General features: G+C 35.3%; 1 protein-coding gene across 5 annotated transcripts in view; it reads right to left on the bottom strand.

The window, feature by feature from the left end:
• Miga1 (mitoguardin 1) overlaps positions 1-15,691 on the bottom strand; it is a 574,792-nt gene that overhangs the window by 4,261 nt on the left and 554,840 nt on the right. For all 5 annotated transcript variants that reach the window (XM_078026540.1, XM_005330696.5, XM_021730114.3 and 2 more), the window contains 7 exons: positions 14,873-14,991; positions 14,532-14,604; positions 13,639-13,725; positions 11,577-11,675; positions 9,041-9,175; positions 7,089-7,142; positions 1,868-1,984 (listed from right to left, as the gene is read on the bottom strand). In XM_078026540.1, the coding sequence (XP_077882666.1) occupies positions 1,868-1,984; positions 7,089-7,142; positions 9,041-9,175; positions 11,577-11,675; positions 13,639-13,725; positions 14,532-14,604; positions 14,873-14,991 (684 nt within the window). The remainder of the gene's footprint in view (positions 1-1,867; positions 1,985-7,088; positions 7,143-9,040; positions 9,176-11,576; positions 11,676-13,638; positions 13,726-14,531; positions 14,605-14,872; positions 14,992-15,691) is intronic.

The raw sequence follows: 15,691 nt of genomic DNA, 5'->3' as shown, positions 1-15,691 counted from the left end.
CAAGCCATGTAACCTTTTTTTGGGTCCCATTTTCTTTTTGACAGATCAATATAAGATAATACCACCCATCCAATTTACTACTCAGGGCTGATATAATGACTAAAAAGAAATCTGACAGAAGTGCCTGCAAACCCTAAAGCATGTATAAATGTGAGGGGCTGTTTATTAGCCTTTCCTTCATTGTTTCCTCTGAGTACTGGTACTACTTTAGGAGAAAAATAAACTATTTTCAATAATCATAAATAATTATTAAATGTGCATTCTTCTGTACAAAACCCCTTAAGACACAAAAAATAAAAATAAGTCCAGGCCTCAAATCAGAGAAAGACCTAGAAGAATATTTTACCTCAGTAAGTTGATACTTATTTTGAAACTCATCTCCCCCTCCCCCCAGGGCTAAGGACCCAACTCAGGCCTCAAGCATGCTAGGCAAAAACTGTGCCACTGAGCTAAATCCCTAACCCCTGACACTCATTTAAGTACATTTACTTAAATGGGTAGTACACTTTTCTTTTTAATAGTATACTACTATTAAGTATACTATAAATTGTAAATTTCAATTGCAAGGTCATGATGAAAAGAAAGTAATTCCAAAGAAAAAAAGCAGGAATATATCATTTATATCCTCTAGAAATCAAATACTAAGTACTAACAAGACATATAGGTTCACTGGATTTTATATTCACAAGGGTAATTAGCAATCAACCTGTGAAGTCCCAACATTTTGAAGACAAAAGGATTATTTTTCCCCCAAGTCAGACTGTTCATTAATGACAGATTTAATTCGCAGCTCAATTTTTTCAATTAAAATACCTTACATCTGGGAGGGCAAGTAACCTAGTTAAAAATTAATGAGTTCTAAATGACCGTAAAATAAACATTTCCTAAATTATTTATACAAATATTACATCAGTAGCACATAAACATAGTAACTTAATTCAAAAATGAATATATAATGAAACACCCAAACTTTAAAATTCATATTCAATTATGTTTACTTTTAATTGCTCCTTGAAACTCAGCCTACACCTTATTGAATAGAGACACTCCTTCGCCACTTTGCCGACCACATATTCTTCAATGAACTTTACTGTGTGTTTTGACAAACATAATTATCTGACATTAGGATACAACTTTAAACTCCCATGTTATTTCTCACAACTTGGATTTTATCGTTCATATCAGAACTTACTGCACTAGGATGGGGAAAGTGCTTGGAACAAATTATATTGGATAAATTTTACTGTTATATTGTGTATTGTGTACATATACAAATATGGACCATCAAACCCCATTAGTATGAACAATTATAATGCACCAATTTTTAAAAAGTGGGGAGAAAATAACTTTCTGCAATAAAAATATTGCTTGTTCATAAATTTCAAGTATCTAGGCATGAAGAACAAACTACATGAATTCCACTGTAACACTGTAACACCATGCAAGACCATGACAGAAAGAATTGATAAGGTGAATGGACTCAGTGAACCTATTCTACACTAAGGCACCAAATCTATAGAGCACTGGTTCATTTTAATAACAACATTACTATAAAATGTCACTAATTCAAATTGGTCACCTGAATTTAAGTAACCTGTATAACTTCACATTTAAATAAAATTCTTTCTTCTACAAGCAAAACTCAAACAGAATAAAACCTTATCCCTTTTTAAAAAAATATTTGTTTTTTAGTGGTAGGTGGACACAATAACCTTTATTTTATTTTTATGAGGTGCCGAGGATTAAACCCAGTGCCTCACGCATGATAGGCAAGCACTCTACTGCTGAGCCACAACCCCAGCCCCCTTATCCACTTTTTGATTCACTAAAAAAAGCAATAAATCAATATATCAATGACTGAACATACCTTAAAGAAGCAACATAAATCATAAAGAGAATTTCTAGGACCCAGAAAGCCCCAGGCGAGGACAGGGCTTATGTGCTCACAAATGGCATAAAAATGGGCAAAAAATCCATCTGGGATCTGTTGGGAAGTAAAAAAAGAATAGTTATTTTGTCTCGTACTTACTTCCTCTAGCAGAGAAACTGAAATTGTTATCTATTATATGATCTGCTCTTTTTGAGGGTAAGCCAAGAGTCAATCATGAGCCAGTCTATTTAAAAATTAATAAACTTAGAAGTAACTTTCAGAGTCAAAGAGTGTTTTTATGTAGATTTCATATCCTAGCCAATATTATTCCAGATATGCTGAGAAAAGTGGTTTTTCTTTCTTTCTGTCCCCAATTCCCTCTTCTCTATTTTTTGGAACTGGGGATTGAATCCTGAGGGTGTTTTACCACTGATCTAAATCCCTAGCCCTTTTTATTTTGAGAGAGGGTCTAGCTAAGTTGCAAAGGCTGGCCTTGAATTTGTGATCCTCCTGCCTCCTTCTCCTGAGCAGCTGTGATAACAGGCATGCACCACCACACTTAGCTACGTTTTAGAATATGTGAATATACATAATGAGATATCTTGGGGATAGAATGGAAGTTTATGCATGAAATTCATTGTACTTTATACACACCTTATAAACTCAGCCTGAAAGTAAGTTTTCACAATATTTTTGGTGTACTTTCATTTTGACTGCAACCTGTCACATGAAATGCATTGTGAAAATTTCTACTTGTACCATCATGGCAGCTCTCAGAAAGTTTCAATTTGAGAGCATTTTGAATTTTTCATTTTCAAATTAGGGATGCTCAATCTGTACTTCATTAAAACAAACAAAACAATTCTGGGGCTGGAGTTGTGGCTCAGCATGTATGAAGCACTGGGTTCAATCCTCAGCACCTTATGAAAATAAAGAAATTAAATAAAGGTATTATGTCTATCTACAACTAAAAGAAAAAATTTTAAAGAAAAAATCTTAAAAAAAGAAAGCAATCATGCTGTGTTGTAAATAAGCAATAACAAGAATGTTACAATTCCTTAGCCATATAAACTTTAGGAGTATTCTTGAGTATTTAAAAGCCTTACTAAATCACTTAATGGTATTAATGAAAAAGATTTTAAAAAGAGTTCAAATGATTAATTATTAAGTTATTTTTACTAGAACCTTAACCTTTAGTTAAGAAACCCAATATTAAAAATTTAATTGTGTAATTGCTTCTTCTTGTGAACTATTAATACATATGCTTATGTTTTAGGAAACTGTTTATTAATAACTTTCTGAATGTCCTTTGTTAAATAACATCCTGTGGGATCTGTCATGAAGCACTGATTGGGATAATTATGCCTTAAGATTTTGTTCATAACCCACTTGAATCAAATGTATGAAATATGATATGTCAAGAGCTTTGTAATGTTTTGAACAACCAATAAAAAAAAAAAAAGATTTTGTCTTTTGGGGCTGGGGATGTGGCTCAAGCGGTAGCGCGCTCGCCTGGCATGCGTGCGGCCTGGGTTCGATCCTCAGCACCACATACAAAGATGTTGTGTCCGCCGATAACTAAAAAATAAATATTAAAAAACTCTCTCTCTCTCTCTCTGTCTGTGTCTCTCTCTCTTTAAAAAAAAAATCTTTAAAAATAAAAAAAAGATTTTGTCTTTTGGGGCTGGGGTTGTGGCTCAGTGGTGGAGTACTCGCCTCGCACCTGCGGGACCCTGGGTTCCATCCTCAGCACCACATACAAAAATAAACAAGTGAAATAAAGGTGTTGTGTCCAACTACAACTAAAAAATAAATATTAAAAAAATTTTGTCTTTTGGAGGAGTTGTTTTTTATTTTACAGTCTCCAGGACAATCTTTTAAACCTCAGTTTAAAAAACATGACAGCAGCAGTTATCATTTAATGAAGAGTACCCACTGTATTCTGGATAGTATGCTACATTCTAATTAGTTTGCTAAAACATTCTTGGCAAAACAGATCATGTTACCATCATTGTAAGTATGTGAAAAGTGATATTTGGGATGGCAAACAACCAGCTACAGCATACCATCTAGCTAGTGGTGAAGGATGGAAAGTTATCAGGCATTTACTAAGTTTATTCTAGTCTAAAACATGTTCTACATATATTAAAATTCTAAATGACACAGACTCAAGTGTTTTAGGAGTTCGAGAAGTGAGAAATTAGTGTGGGCTCAAACAGAAAAGATACACTTTGGCAAGGAACATTGAGAGCCGAACTCAATAGTAGATTAGATTTATTTAAGTATAGAGGGAAGTTTTACATTCCATACACAGAAAATAGTTCTTCCAAAGGTGAGATTTATAGGTATTTGTGGATATTGAAAGAAGACTAGAATGAAGCATAGTATTTACTCTAAGAAGTAGGAAACAGGGCTGGTGATGTAGTGCAGTGGTTGAGTACTTGCCTAGCAAGTGTGAGTTCCTGGGCTCAATCCTCAGTACTGGGAGGGATGTGAGGGAAAGGAGGAGAAAACAGAACTACTGGTAATGATGCTATTACTATCATTATGGAAACTGTTGCTTATTAAAATCTTTTAAGATTACTTTTAACTTTATGTTTAAATTAAATTTGTTATATCATTGATATTATCTCATTTCATACTGACAGTAGTTTTAAAAAGTAGACATTAACTCCATTTTGCAAATGGGAAAACTGAAGGTCAGCTAATGGTTGGTATTTGCCATGATCGTGCTAGCTAGTATGAGAATCACACTCAGTCTACAAAAATCTGTTTTCTAGTGCTAAACCAGTTTCAAACATTATCATTTATAATAATCATTTAGGAAACGCATTATGATTTGAATGTGAGGTATCCCTCCAAAAGCTCCTGTGTTAGTGTAGGAATGTTTAGAAGTGAAATAATTAAGACTGTGAGAGCTGTCACCTAATCAGTCCACCCTAGTATGAATGGACTAACGAGGTGGTAACTGTAAACAGGTGGGGCATGGCTGGAGGAAATAGGTCACTGGGGTATGTCCTAAAGGGTGCATGTTCCCTGTGGGGCCCGTACCCCAATCTTCCTAATCCCACCTTGAGCTAGGTCCTTCCCCGATAATGTCTAAAAGATGTCTCTGCCTCATCTTAGGCCCAGGGCAATGGAGTTGGCCATCTATGGACTGAGACCACTGAAATTGGTCTTCCCAATTGGTCTTTCCCTCCTCTAAGTTTTTCTTGTTGGGTACTTTGGTAACAGCAACACAAAAGATGACAAATGGACTAATGCAGAACCTGTTTAAAATACAGGGCTTCTGGAAAAAACCTGAAATAAGAATTATTCAAATACAAGGTCTCTGGAATTCTTTCTTTTGGTGGTGCTGGGGATTGAATTCAGGGCCTTGCACCTGAGCTACAATTCCACTTCCAACTAAAATTATTTCTAACAGCACGTGCTGAAGATATTGTGAGGATTATATTCCTGGCATTATCAAAGTTAATAAATACTGAAATAAAAATATGGATGATAAAATATTACAGGTCCTTGAGCAAATAATATAGTAATGGGCAATATTTGTATAATGCACTATGCTAAGCACTGTTAAGCACTTTACATTGTATATTCACAACAAATCCTATGAGGAACTGGGTGTGGTAGCACACTTTTTGATTCCAGCTTCTTGGGAGGTTGAGGAAGGAGGATAACCAAGTTGGAAGTCAGCCTTAGCAACATAACTAGATTCTGTCTCAACAAAACAAAACAAAAACCAATCCTATGAGGTAGATACTATTATTATCCTCTTTTTAGAAACAAGGGAATTGAGGCACACAGAGGTTAAGCAACTTGCCCAAGGTCATATTGTTAATAAGTAGCATCTGAATCTCACTTCAGAGTTTATGTCTTTAGCCACCAGTACTGTATGGTGAGAGCAATATGTAGTGGATGAAATGGGCTACAAACTTTTGAGACTTTTGGGGTAAGTACCTAGAACTAAATAAAGCAGCTATTAGAATCAAATCATTAATTCTCAGTTGGATTATATGAAGGAGAGACCACTATATTACTAATTTTTAAAAATAATATCATTAAACTAAAAAAAAACATAAAAGCCCTATTAGAGCTATTCTAACCCTAAATATCTTTAGTTGAAATCTCACATATGCCTCAATACTTGCTACACTGAATTATACAGAACATTGAGGAAAAGGGAGAAAGAAGGCATTCAAAAAAAGGACCCAAAATAATAAGAGGTTATGAGGGGCAAGGGGGTGGGGGGAAAAAAGGGGAGAGAATTGAACAACAGCAGAGGAGGTAGAGAGGGATGTTGGGAGGGGAGGGGAGGGGAGGGGGGATAGTAGGGGATAGGAAAGGTAGCAGAATACAACAGTCACTAATATGCCATTATGTAAAAATGTGAGTATGTAACAGAAGTGAGTCTGTATTATGTATCTGGGGAGTTCAAAACCCAATTGAGTCGAATGTATGAAAGATGATATGTCTTGAGCTCTGTAATGTTTTGAACAACCAATAAAAAAAAAAAAAAAGAAAAAAGAAAAAAAAAAAAGGACCCAGTACCAATAAGTCACTCATCAAGCTTTAGGGATAGTCCCTATTATTAGCTGCCATCCTTATATGAGAACTGACATATTTTATTGATAAGATCCTCAAATTGTTTCACAAAATAGCTGCTATGGTTTGTCCCCACCAAATTCATGTTGCGGTTTGTTTTTTTTTTTTGAATTTTTAATATTTATTTTTTAGTTCTCGGCGGACACAACATCTTTGTTTGTACGTGGTGCTGAGGATCGAACCCGGGCCGCACGCATGCCAGACGAGCGCGCTACCACTTGAGCCACATCCCCAGCCCCTGGGGTTTGGTTCTTAATGCAGCAGTACTGGGAGGTAAGGCCTAATGGGAGGTGCCTGGGTCATGGAGGTGCTGCCTATGTGATGGATTAGTGCCTTTCCCAAGTCTAGTCAGACTGCATTAATTATCATGAGAACAGACTATTATAAAGTAAGGCTGTCCCTGGTGTTTTGACTCTTCCCTATGGGCCTGCATGTTCTGCTTTCCATCCTGAGTTGAAGCATCTCACCAGCATAGCTGGCAAATCTTAGACTTACCATTTCAGAACCATGAACTGAATAAACTTCTTTCCTTACAAATTAGTGAGTCTCAGGTATTCTGTTTTAGCAACAGAAAATGCACTAAGACAGGAGTTTAGGGAATAATGGGTTTTACCTTCATCTGTTCCCTTTTCTGTTTCAGCACTGACCAACAACTTGAAGCCACAGCCTAAGTACATGCAGAAGAGAAAGACAAGATTAAATTTACAGCTACACCAACATTTCCTTTTAGAAAAGGGTGATTTTTATTATAATTCAAAGTTCAGGGGAATAAAATGTCCCATTTATAATTTCTTATTTAGTCCAGGTTCCTTATATTGCTTGTAAACTTTAATAAAAATATACTTCATTTTTACAAATTTAAAATTTAAATATATAACCCCTAAAGAAAAAAGGTTTAATCTGATGCTTCAATTACAATTAAATTCTTAAGAGTTCTTATCTTATATTCTAAGGGGAAAAAATGAAAATATATGTATATAGATGCACATACATAAACAAATGTTCCATGTTTAAAAATAAAACAAAGTAGTACTTTTTCCTTCAAAAAACAGGAAATATTTGTGAGTAAACATTTTTATTTAAGAAGTATGAAATTATAACCATGATAGGACAAAAAAACAAATAAATAAAATAAATAAACTTGTTCAGCATATTCTGAATAATTCTGACCCTACTCTTTCATGACCTAACTTTGATGAAGGTCACTTTACCAAACAAATTCCAGAGATGAAGAACACATACTTCCTATGATTAAAAAAATTTAAATCAGAAGAAGGTAGATTTATAAAAATACTTCAAAAACTAAAAATACTTTAAAACTTAATATGAAGGTTAGGGTTGGAATTCAGTGGGATATTACATTATCTACCATGCACAAGGCCCTGGGTTCAATCCCCAACACAAAAATGAATAATGAGGAAATTTAAAAATAATTGTGAAATTGCCAATAGGAACTAACTTACTTCTAGATGCATATTTAAAGCCCATCAAAAATCAAGGTCAGAGAATTAAATATAATAAAATATGGCTTGAGCCTATCTTATTTTTTCTCTCATAATTTTCTTTCTTTCTCTATTTTTCTGCCCCCCGCCTTATACTAGGGATTGAACTTGGGCACTTTATCACTAAACTATATCTCCAGATATTTTTATTTTATTTTATTTTTGGTACCAGGGATTGAACCCAGGAGCACTTAACCACTGAGCCACATCCCCAGCCCTATTTTGTATTTTATTTAGAGACAGGGTTTCACTGAGTTGCTTAGCACCTTGTTTTTGCTGAAGCTGGTTCTGAACTCAAGATCCTCCTGTTTCAGTTTCCCAAGCCACTGGGATTAGAGGCGTGTGCACTGTGCCCAGCCCAGGCCTTTTTATTTTTAGACAGGGTCTCATTAAGGTGCTGAGGCTGACTTCAAACTTGTCATCCTTCTGCCACTGCCTCCTCATTTGCTGGGATTACATGCTTGTGCCATCATAACCAACTCTCCAAATTTTGATAATATTTAGGAATATAAATATCTCTATTTTCTTCTTAAAAATATACATTGTCACTTAAAAAAACTATAACTTCCATATTTCAGTCTAGTCTTTCAGCCATTTCCATTACAGATAATTTTTTTGTTAGGCCTGAACTATCTGAAGTCTGAGTTTCTTTAGAGAACTGAAGAAATATGAGGTTTACCAGATCAAGGCTACGACTGGTAAAAGGGTCAAAACGAGAAATTCATCTGAAGGTGTGATATATATACACATACATATCTGATTCTACTATCAGAGAATAGGCTCAGTTTCCACAGTAGTCATTCCACAGGCAGATATATATGTAAATTTTATTGTTTTCGCCAGTTCTGATCATTTTCTTATAAAATTTAAATGGCTAAGAAAGGAAAATCACCACTTACAGTTTCTTTTTCTTTTAAAGTATTTATTTTTTATTTTATTTTTTTTTTTAGGTAGACACAATATCTTTATTTTATTTTTATGTGGTGCTGAGGATGGAACCCAGTGCCTCATGCATGCCAGGCAAGCTCGCTACCACTTGAGGCACATCCCCAACCCCACTTACAGTTTCTTTGAAGGAAGAGTTTAGCCAGCGATTATTTACTACATTCTGTATGGATGTTGGTGGGTTTTCTAGGTCTTCAAAAGAATCCATTAATATAAAATCCAGAACAACATCATAAAAATTTAGATTTTTCACCTGCATTAAATTGGTAATTAAAACATAAATTATTATTACAGAGAGATGGAATAAAGTCTGAGTCAAGGCTTCATACTTGGGTAACAGCAGGGTTTTTTTTTTCTGAGTCAAATCTGGTTATATTTCTGACAGAGATGAAGAGAAGAGTTAAATATGAAATATCACCACCAGAAATTACAATTCACATGGTAGCTGCTCCTTCCTGGATCTCATCAAGTACAATTAATTTCTCATTACTCTTTATTTTATGAGTCCTTTTCAGGCTTCCATTAGATCATCCATATAATGTTCATTCCACTTTGTTACTTAGTTATTAGTATATCTACTTGTCTTCCTACCAGATCACAAACCTCCTGATTTTCATTCCTTCATACAGATTGTTATATAACATATACTAGACTAAGTGCTTAGACTTCTACAGTGAGCAAACTGATGCCTTTTGTCTAGTCGGGAAAACAGCAACAAAATAATCTCACAAACATCCAATGACAAACTCTGACAAGCACAATAAATGAGAAAGTACATGAGAGTCAAAAATGGAGATTTTGATTTTAAGCTGGATGCCAGACAGAGCTTTTCTTGGGGAATGAGGCTTCCCAGGTAGAAAAAATTCTTACCAGAGACTTTAAGGTGAGAAGGAACAAAATGGTGTTGAATTGAAAGAATGGCGTAGTACTCTACAAGAGATTGGCAAGATCCAAGAATGAAGGGCTGGATCCTGCAGGGATTTATGGCCCATGTGAATGAGATCCATTTCATTCTCACAATATTTGGGGTGTAGTATGGGGTTGGGGATGATAGAAGAGAGAGACCCATGATTGATTGATTGATTGATTGATTGTACTCGTGATCTAACCCACGGGTGCTTAACCACTGAGCCACATCCCCATCACTTTTTATTTATTTATTTTGAGAAAGGGTCTTACTACGTGGCTTAGGGCCTTGCTAAGTTGCTGAGGCTGGCTTTGAATTTGTGATCCTCCTGCTTCAGCCTCCTGAGTCACTGGAAGTACAGGTGTGCACCACCACACCCAGCTCCAACTGTATTTTTTAAAGATCATTTTGGTAACAGTGTAGAGAGTGGAACAGAGAATGGAAAGAGTAAAGTGGTGGTAGGAGTTGGGGGCCAGGCAGGGAATCAAGGAACACAAAGATTCTGAGGTGGGTCAGAAGAAAGGCAACAGACACTTAGGCCAAGATAGTAGAGACAGAAATAGAGAAAAGTTGAAGAAATTAAAATATATTTAAGAGATAAAATTGACAAAACTTAGAGATGAATATGAAAAAGTGGGAGAGGACCAGGGAAGGGTAAAGGATGAGACTGAGGTTTCTTTTTTTTTTTTTAAAGAGAGAGTGAGAGAGGAGAGAGGGAGAGAGAGAGATAATTTTTTTTTAATATTTATTTTTTAGTTCTCGGCGGACACAACATCCTTGTTGGTATGTGGTCCTGAGGATCGAACCCCGGCCACATGCATGCCAGGGGAGCGCGCTACCGCTTGAGCCAAATCCCCAGCCAAGACTGAGGTTTCTGGCTTATAGAACAGAAAGGATACTGATCCCATTCATTGAATAAAGGAACACTATAGAAGGAAAAATTATGCCTCTATGTTATAAACCTGTTCTTTCCTGCTTAGAATGCCTTTTGGTACCTTTTAAATTCATTCTTTAAGCTACTACAACAAGATGCTCCAGGCTTATCATGTGCTCTTTCTGTCTCGGCACTGAAATAAGTTATTTTCCCAAGGAGTCCTAGTTTGTTTTTAGTGGAATGTGGTCATTAGAAATCCAAGATCTGTGTGCTGAGAATAATTTTTTTTGTAATATTGTTGCTTCCAGATCCTCTCAATGGACAGAGCTAGGAAATATTATTTATGTACATGCAAATTTTTCCATTTATATTTATTTCTACAATAATATATATTAGAATCTATAAATTCACACTGATAGCTGCAATTCTAATCTTGACTTTTTATACCTTCCTTCTCCAACAGTAAGAATCTGCCTCTGATTCTTCTCAATAAATTTATTTGTTCAATTCTTGTAACCAATCCCCAGCTCCACTGAGCAGACTATTGTCCTATCTGAAACCACTTGCATAGGACACCATTACTGCCCTGCTGGAGACTGCTAATTGACTTTTAGATGGAAAGAAGGTAGGAAAGAAAGGAGGAAGGAAAGAGGGGTGAATAGAGGAAACGAAGGTTTTTTAAAAACTATATACCACAATTGGCCCAAGTATAAAAAAGTACAGTTTCTATTGTTTATGACTCTGTCAGAACACTGCCCTACCACCACATAATTGGTTTTACTATCACTTAACAATGAAACAAAGGCCTCAACTCACATAAACATGCACAAATAATGAAGAAAAGTTTAGAAATTATAAAAATTTTGAATTTACCCCTCTGGCAGCAAGTTCCATTTCAGTACTAGCCCAGTGATCAGTTTGCTCTAAAAAATACATCATTTCATCAAAAACATCTTCAAACTTCTTTGGATTCTGCAGATGAAAATACATTTTAATCCTAAACTCAAGCCTACAAAATAAATAAGTTGTTTTTCAAGTAAGTTTGCTGAATCTTTATTATTTTAAGTAACTGAATTGAAATAATTTTTCAAGGTATGCACATTTATTTCATTTACTATTTTGTTTTTCTAATATTTTTCAGAAGTCAAGAATGAGAATGGTAATAAAAGGTCAAATCAAACTGTTTATTACTCAAATATGTATGCCTATTTAGGTCAGTCTTTAAGAAGAAAATATGCTTTAGCAGCCATTATGAGATGCTTTTGTGGTTCCTCTCCTTTTGGAAGAACTCAAGTTCAAATTCCTGGTTTTATCTGCTATGAGAAGGCCAAGAAAGGAACACAAGATTTACTCTGGGAATTACAAGTAGTTAATATCACATTATGTTTACTTAATACTTTACATTTTAAGTTGCTTTCCCATTTATCATTCATTTAAATATAATTATATTATATAAATGAGGGAACTGAGTCGAAAGGAATTGTATCTGAAAACCAAGTACATGCAAATGATTCAAGGAAAGCCCTGTTTTATTTATTTTTTCTCTCATCATGTGGACAAACTGCATAAAATAAATTGATTCCTTATAGTCTGAATGAAGTTCTGTCCTTGTATCTACTTTATTCAGTCCCATGAAGATAAGTAAGAGGCATCTCTATTTGTATTCCAGAATATTTCTGGATATTCTGTCCTTTAACCTTCTTCCTAAACAGGATTAAGGAAGGTAAAAGAGGAGGTATTATTAGTCATAACAACAGTGGTGGCTATAATAGTAGATCTAATGACGATCTTACCATGACAATCACAAACTTTATGGCAAATTGGGAATAATTCAAGCCAAACAACTTAGTCAAAAAGGTATGGATATTATACATAGGAAATAACAACCCAAGTAGAAATCAATGCTCTTTGGATAATGATGATGATGATGATGATGATGATGATTTTACTATTATTTTGAGGTGCTGGGGATTGAACCTAGGTAAGCATTCTAGGTAAGTACTTACCATTTAGCTACTTTCACACTCCTTTTTGAGACAGTGTCTCACTAAATTGTCCAGGCTGGTCTCAAACTTGAGGTCTTCCTGCCTCAGTTTCTAAAGCAGCTGGGATTACAGGCATGCGCCACATGTCCAGTTTAGATGATGATGATGATGATGATGATGATGATGATGATGATAATTTTGTGATACTGGGGATACAACCCAGGGATGCTCTGCCACTGAGCTACATCCCTAGTTTTTTTTCTTTTTCTTTTTTTTTAGTACCAGGGGTTGAACCCAGGTGTGCTTAACTACTGAGCCACATCCCTAGCCATTTTATTTTTTAATTTTGAGACAAGGTCTCACTAAATTGTCCGGGCTGGCCTTGCAATCCCCTTGCCTCAGTTTCCCCAGTTGCTGGGATTATAGGTTTGTGTCACTATGCACAGCTTGGCTTAGATTATTATTTTTTGGGGGGGCGGGTACTAGGGATTGAACTCAGGGGCACTCGACCACCAGCCACATCCCCAGCCCTATATTATATTTCATTTACAGACAGGGTCTCACTTGAGTTGTTTAGTGTCTTGCTACTGCTAAGGCTGGCTTTGAACTCACATTCCTCCTGCCTCAGCCTCCCAAGCCGCTGAGATTACAGGCGTGCTCCACTGCAACCAGCTTTAGATTATTATTATTTTTAAAAATATTTTTGAGTTGTTGATGTACCTTTATTTTTTATTTATTTGTATGTGATGCTAAGAATTGAACCCAGTGTCTCATACATGCTAGGCAAGTGCTCTGCCACTGAGCTACAACCCCAGCCCCTAGATTATTTTTAATATGTGAACCTTTGCAACTATCTACAAAAACTTTTCAACCATTAAAAAACTAATGTACTTTAATCTTCAGTTAAATGAAAATAATAATAAAAAAACTTGCTAGCAAAAGTAGTTTACCTTTCGTGCTTTCACAATTAAAGCTGATAAAATTTTCCTTCCACTCTCTGCAAGGAATATCCTGTTGGCTGTTTCTGAAAGAATCACCTAAAAAAATATCCATCCCAAACAAAGTAAAAAGAGACCTATAATAAAATTGGACATCCAACTTTATAGCACATTCACACATAAATAACCTTAATATAGCTAATACATTGCATTTACTAAATTAAAAAAAGTCCACATTAAAATAAAAAGCTCTTGAAACCTATGAACAAAAAAAAATATTAAAGTGAGATAAATCTGAAATTAGATTTTGTTCAATATAATCAAAAAGTCTAAAATAAATTTATACAGTCCCCAAATATAAGACTTCATTTTTTTTTAGAAAATGACTTTTAAAAATCCTAAAATACAAACCAATTGATAATAACAAGGATGATTTTTAAATAGTCCCAACTCTTTTTGAGCAGTATTGGGAGACTGAACTCAGGGGTTCACTGAGCTACAAGCTCAGCTTTTTTTGAGGGGGTTAGGTACTGGAGATTTGACCCAGGGGTGCTTTACCACTGTGCTATATCCCCCAGCCCTTTTTATTTTTTATTTTGAGACAGGGTCTTGTTAAATTACTGAGGCTGGCCTCAAAATTGGGATACTCTTACCTCAACTTCCTGGGTTGTTAGGATTACAGGTGTTCACCACCATGCCCAGCTCCTAAGCAGCCATTTTTAGATACTTACAGCATCAAAATACTATTACTGATTTGACAAAGTGCAGTGGACTTGGGAGCCACAGAAAAGTACAATGACAAATGGAAACCAAGTAGCAGGGAGGAAAAATATACCCTAGTAGGCTTTATATCAAAAGGGTAAAGATGAGTGGTAGGTAAAGTCACTTAATGTTTGAAAAAATACCTGAAAAGCCTGTCGAATACAATGAAGTTTGGCAAGAAAATCACTGTCTCCCAGGCACTCCAACATTTCAGTTCTGTGTAATAAATAGGGAAGACAACTGTTAAACTTCATTCAAGGTCAAGCTGAGTACAAATATGAACTCAAACAAGGCTAAACCTCAGGACCTCAATATAAAATATATATCTTCCCTATACTGACAGAACATGTGAAAGAATTTCTTTTCTAACAGGACCAAAAACATTTTTCTTTATTCTCATAAACATAGTTTCAATAAATACCACACAAACATACTAACAGCAACTTAATATTTTCCATAAACATACGCTAAACTGGAGAGGTACCTCAGTACTCTGGAGTAAATTTTTCCTTCTTCAACTAAATGCATGGCTTCTTCATAAAAAGGGCAGCGGCAAAAAGACTCCAGGCTGTAGGTATGCCGTATTTCTCTGTGTTCTGCAAGCTAGGAATACAGTGTTAACACAGATGACACTGATACAACAGGAGGAACTAAAAGAAAAAAATGGGATTTCCCTATTATCAAAATATGCTAAATTTGACTAAAACAAAATCTTCACCAACATTTTATAGCTAATAAAACCTAATTTACTTCAAAATTCAGTTGTTAAGGAGTAAAATTTTGTTAAGAAGCTTCATTCATTTTGAATCCAAACATTTAAATTCACAGGGTACATAAATAAGCAATATCTTATTATTTATCAATAATAATAACTGAACAGGATGCATTAGAAAAAGAAAGAGAAGCTAGGTGTGGTAGTTCATGCCTGTAGTTCAAGTTACTTAGGAGACTGAGGCAGGATGCAGGAGGATCATAAGTTTGAACACAGCCTGGGCAATTTAGCAAAACTCTGTCTCAAAATACAATAAAAAGGGTTGGCTCAGTGGTAGAGCATTTCTCTAACATGTGCAAAGCCTGGGTTCAATCCCCAGTAGTGTTGAGAGAGAGACAGAGAAAAGGATGAGGAGGAGGAGTAGGAGGATTTTTATCATCCAAAGAGTACTTAAAAGTATAACTCATGAAGCAAAACTTTCTACAAAAACATGGAAATAAGCTTGACTTGGCTATTCTAAGAAATTCTGTCTTATATTTAGCTTTGATTAAACTTTGTGTAACTCAAAGTCATGTTCTTCTGGCTAGAAAA

The sequence above is a fragment of the Ictidomys tridecemlineatus genome, chromosome 11 (assembly GCF_052094955.1).
Source record: "Ictidomys tridecemlineatus isolate mIctTri1 chromosome 11, mIctTri1.hap1, whole genome shotgun sequence".
In the NCBI taxonomy this organism is placed as follows: domain Eukaryota; kingdom Metazoa; phylum Chordata; class Mammalia; order Rodentia; family Sciuridae; genus Ictidomys; species Ictidomys tridecemlineatus.
The sequence above is the reverse complement of the archived record's forward strand: the minus strand, read 5'-3'. Positions and strand labels throughout refer to the sequence as shown.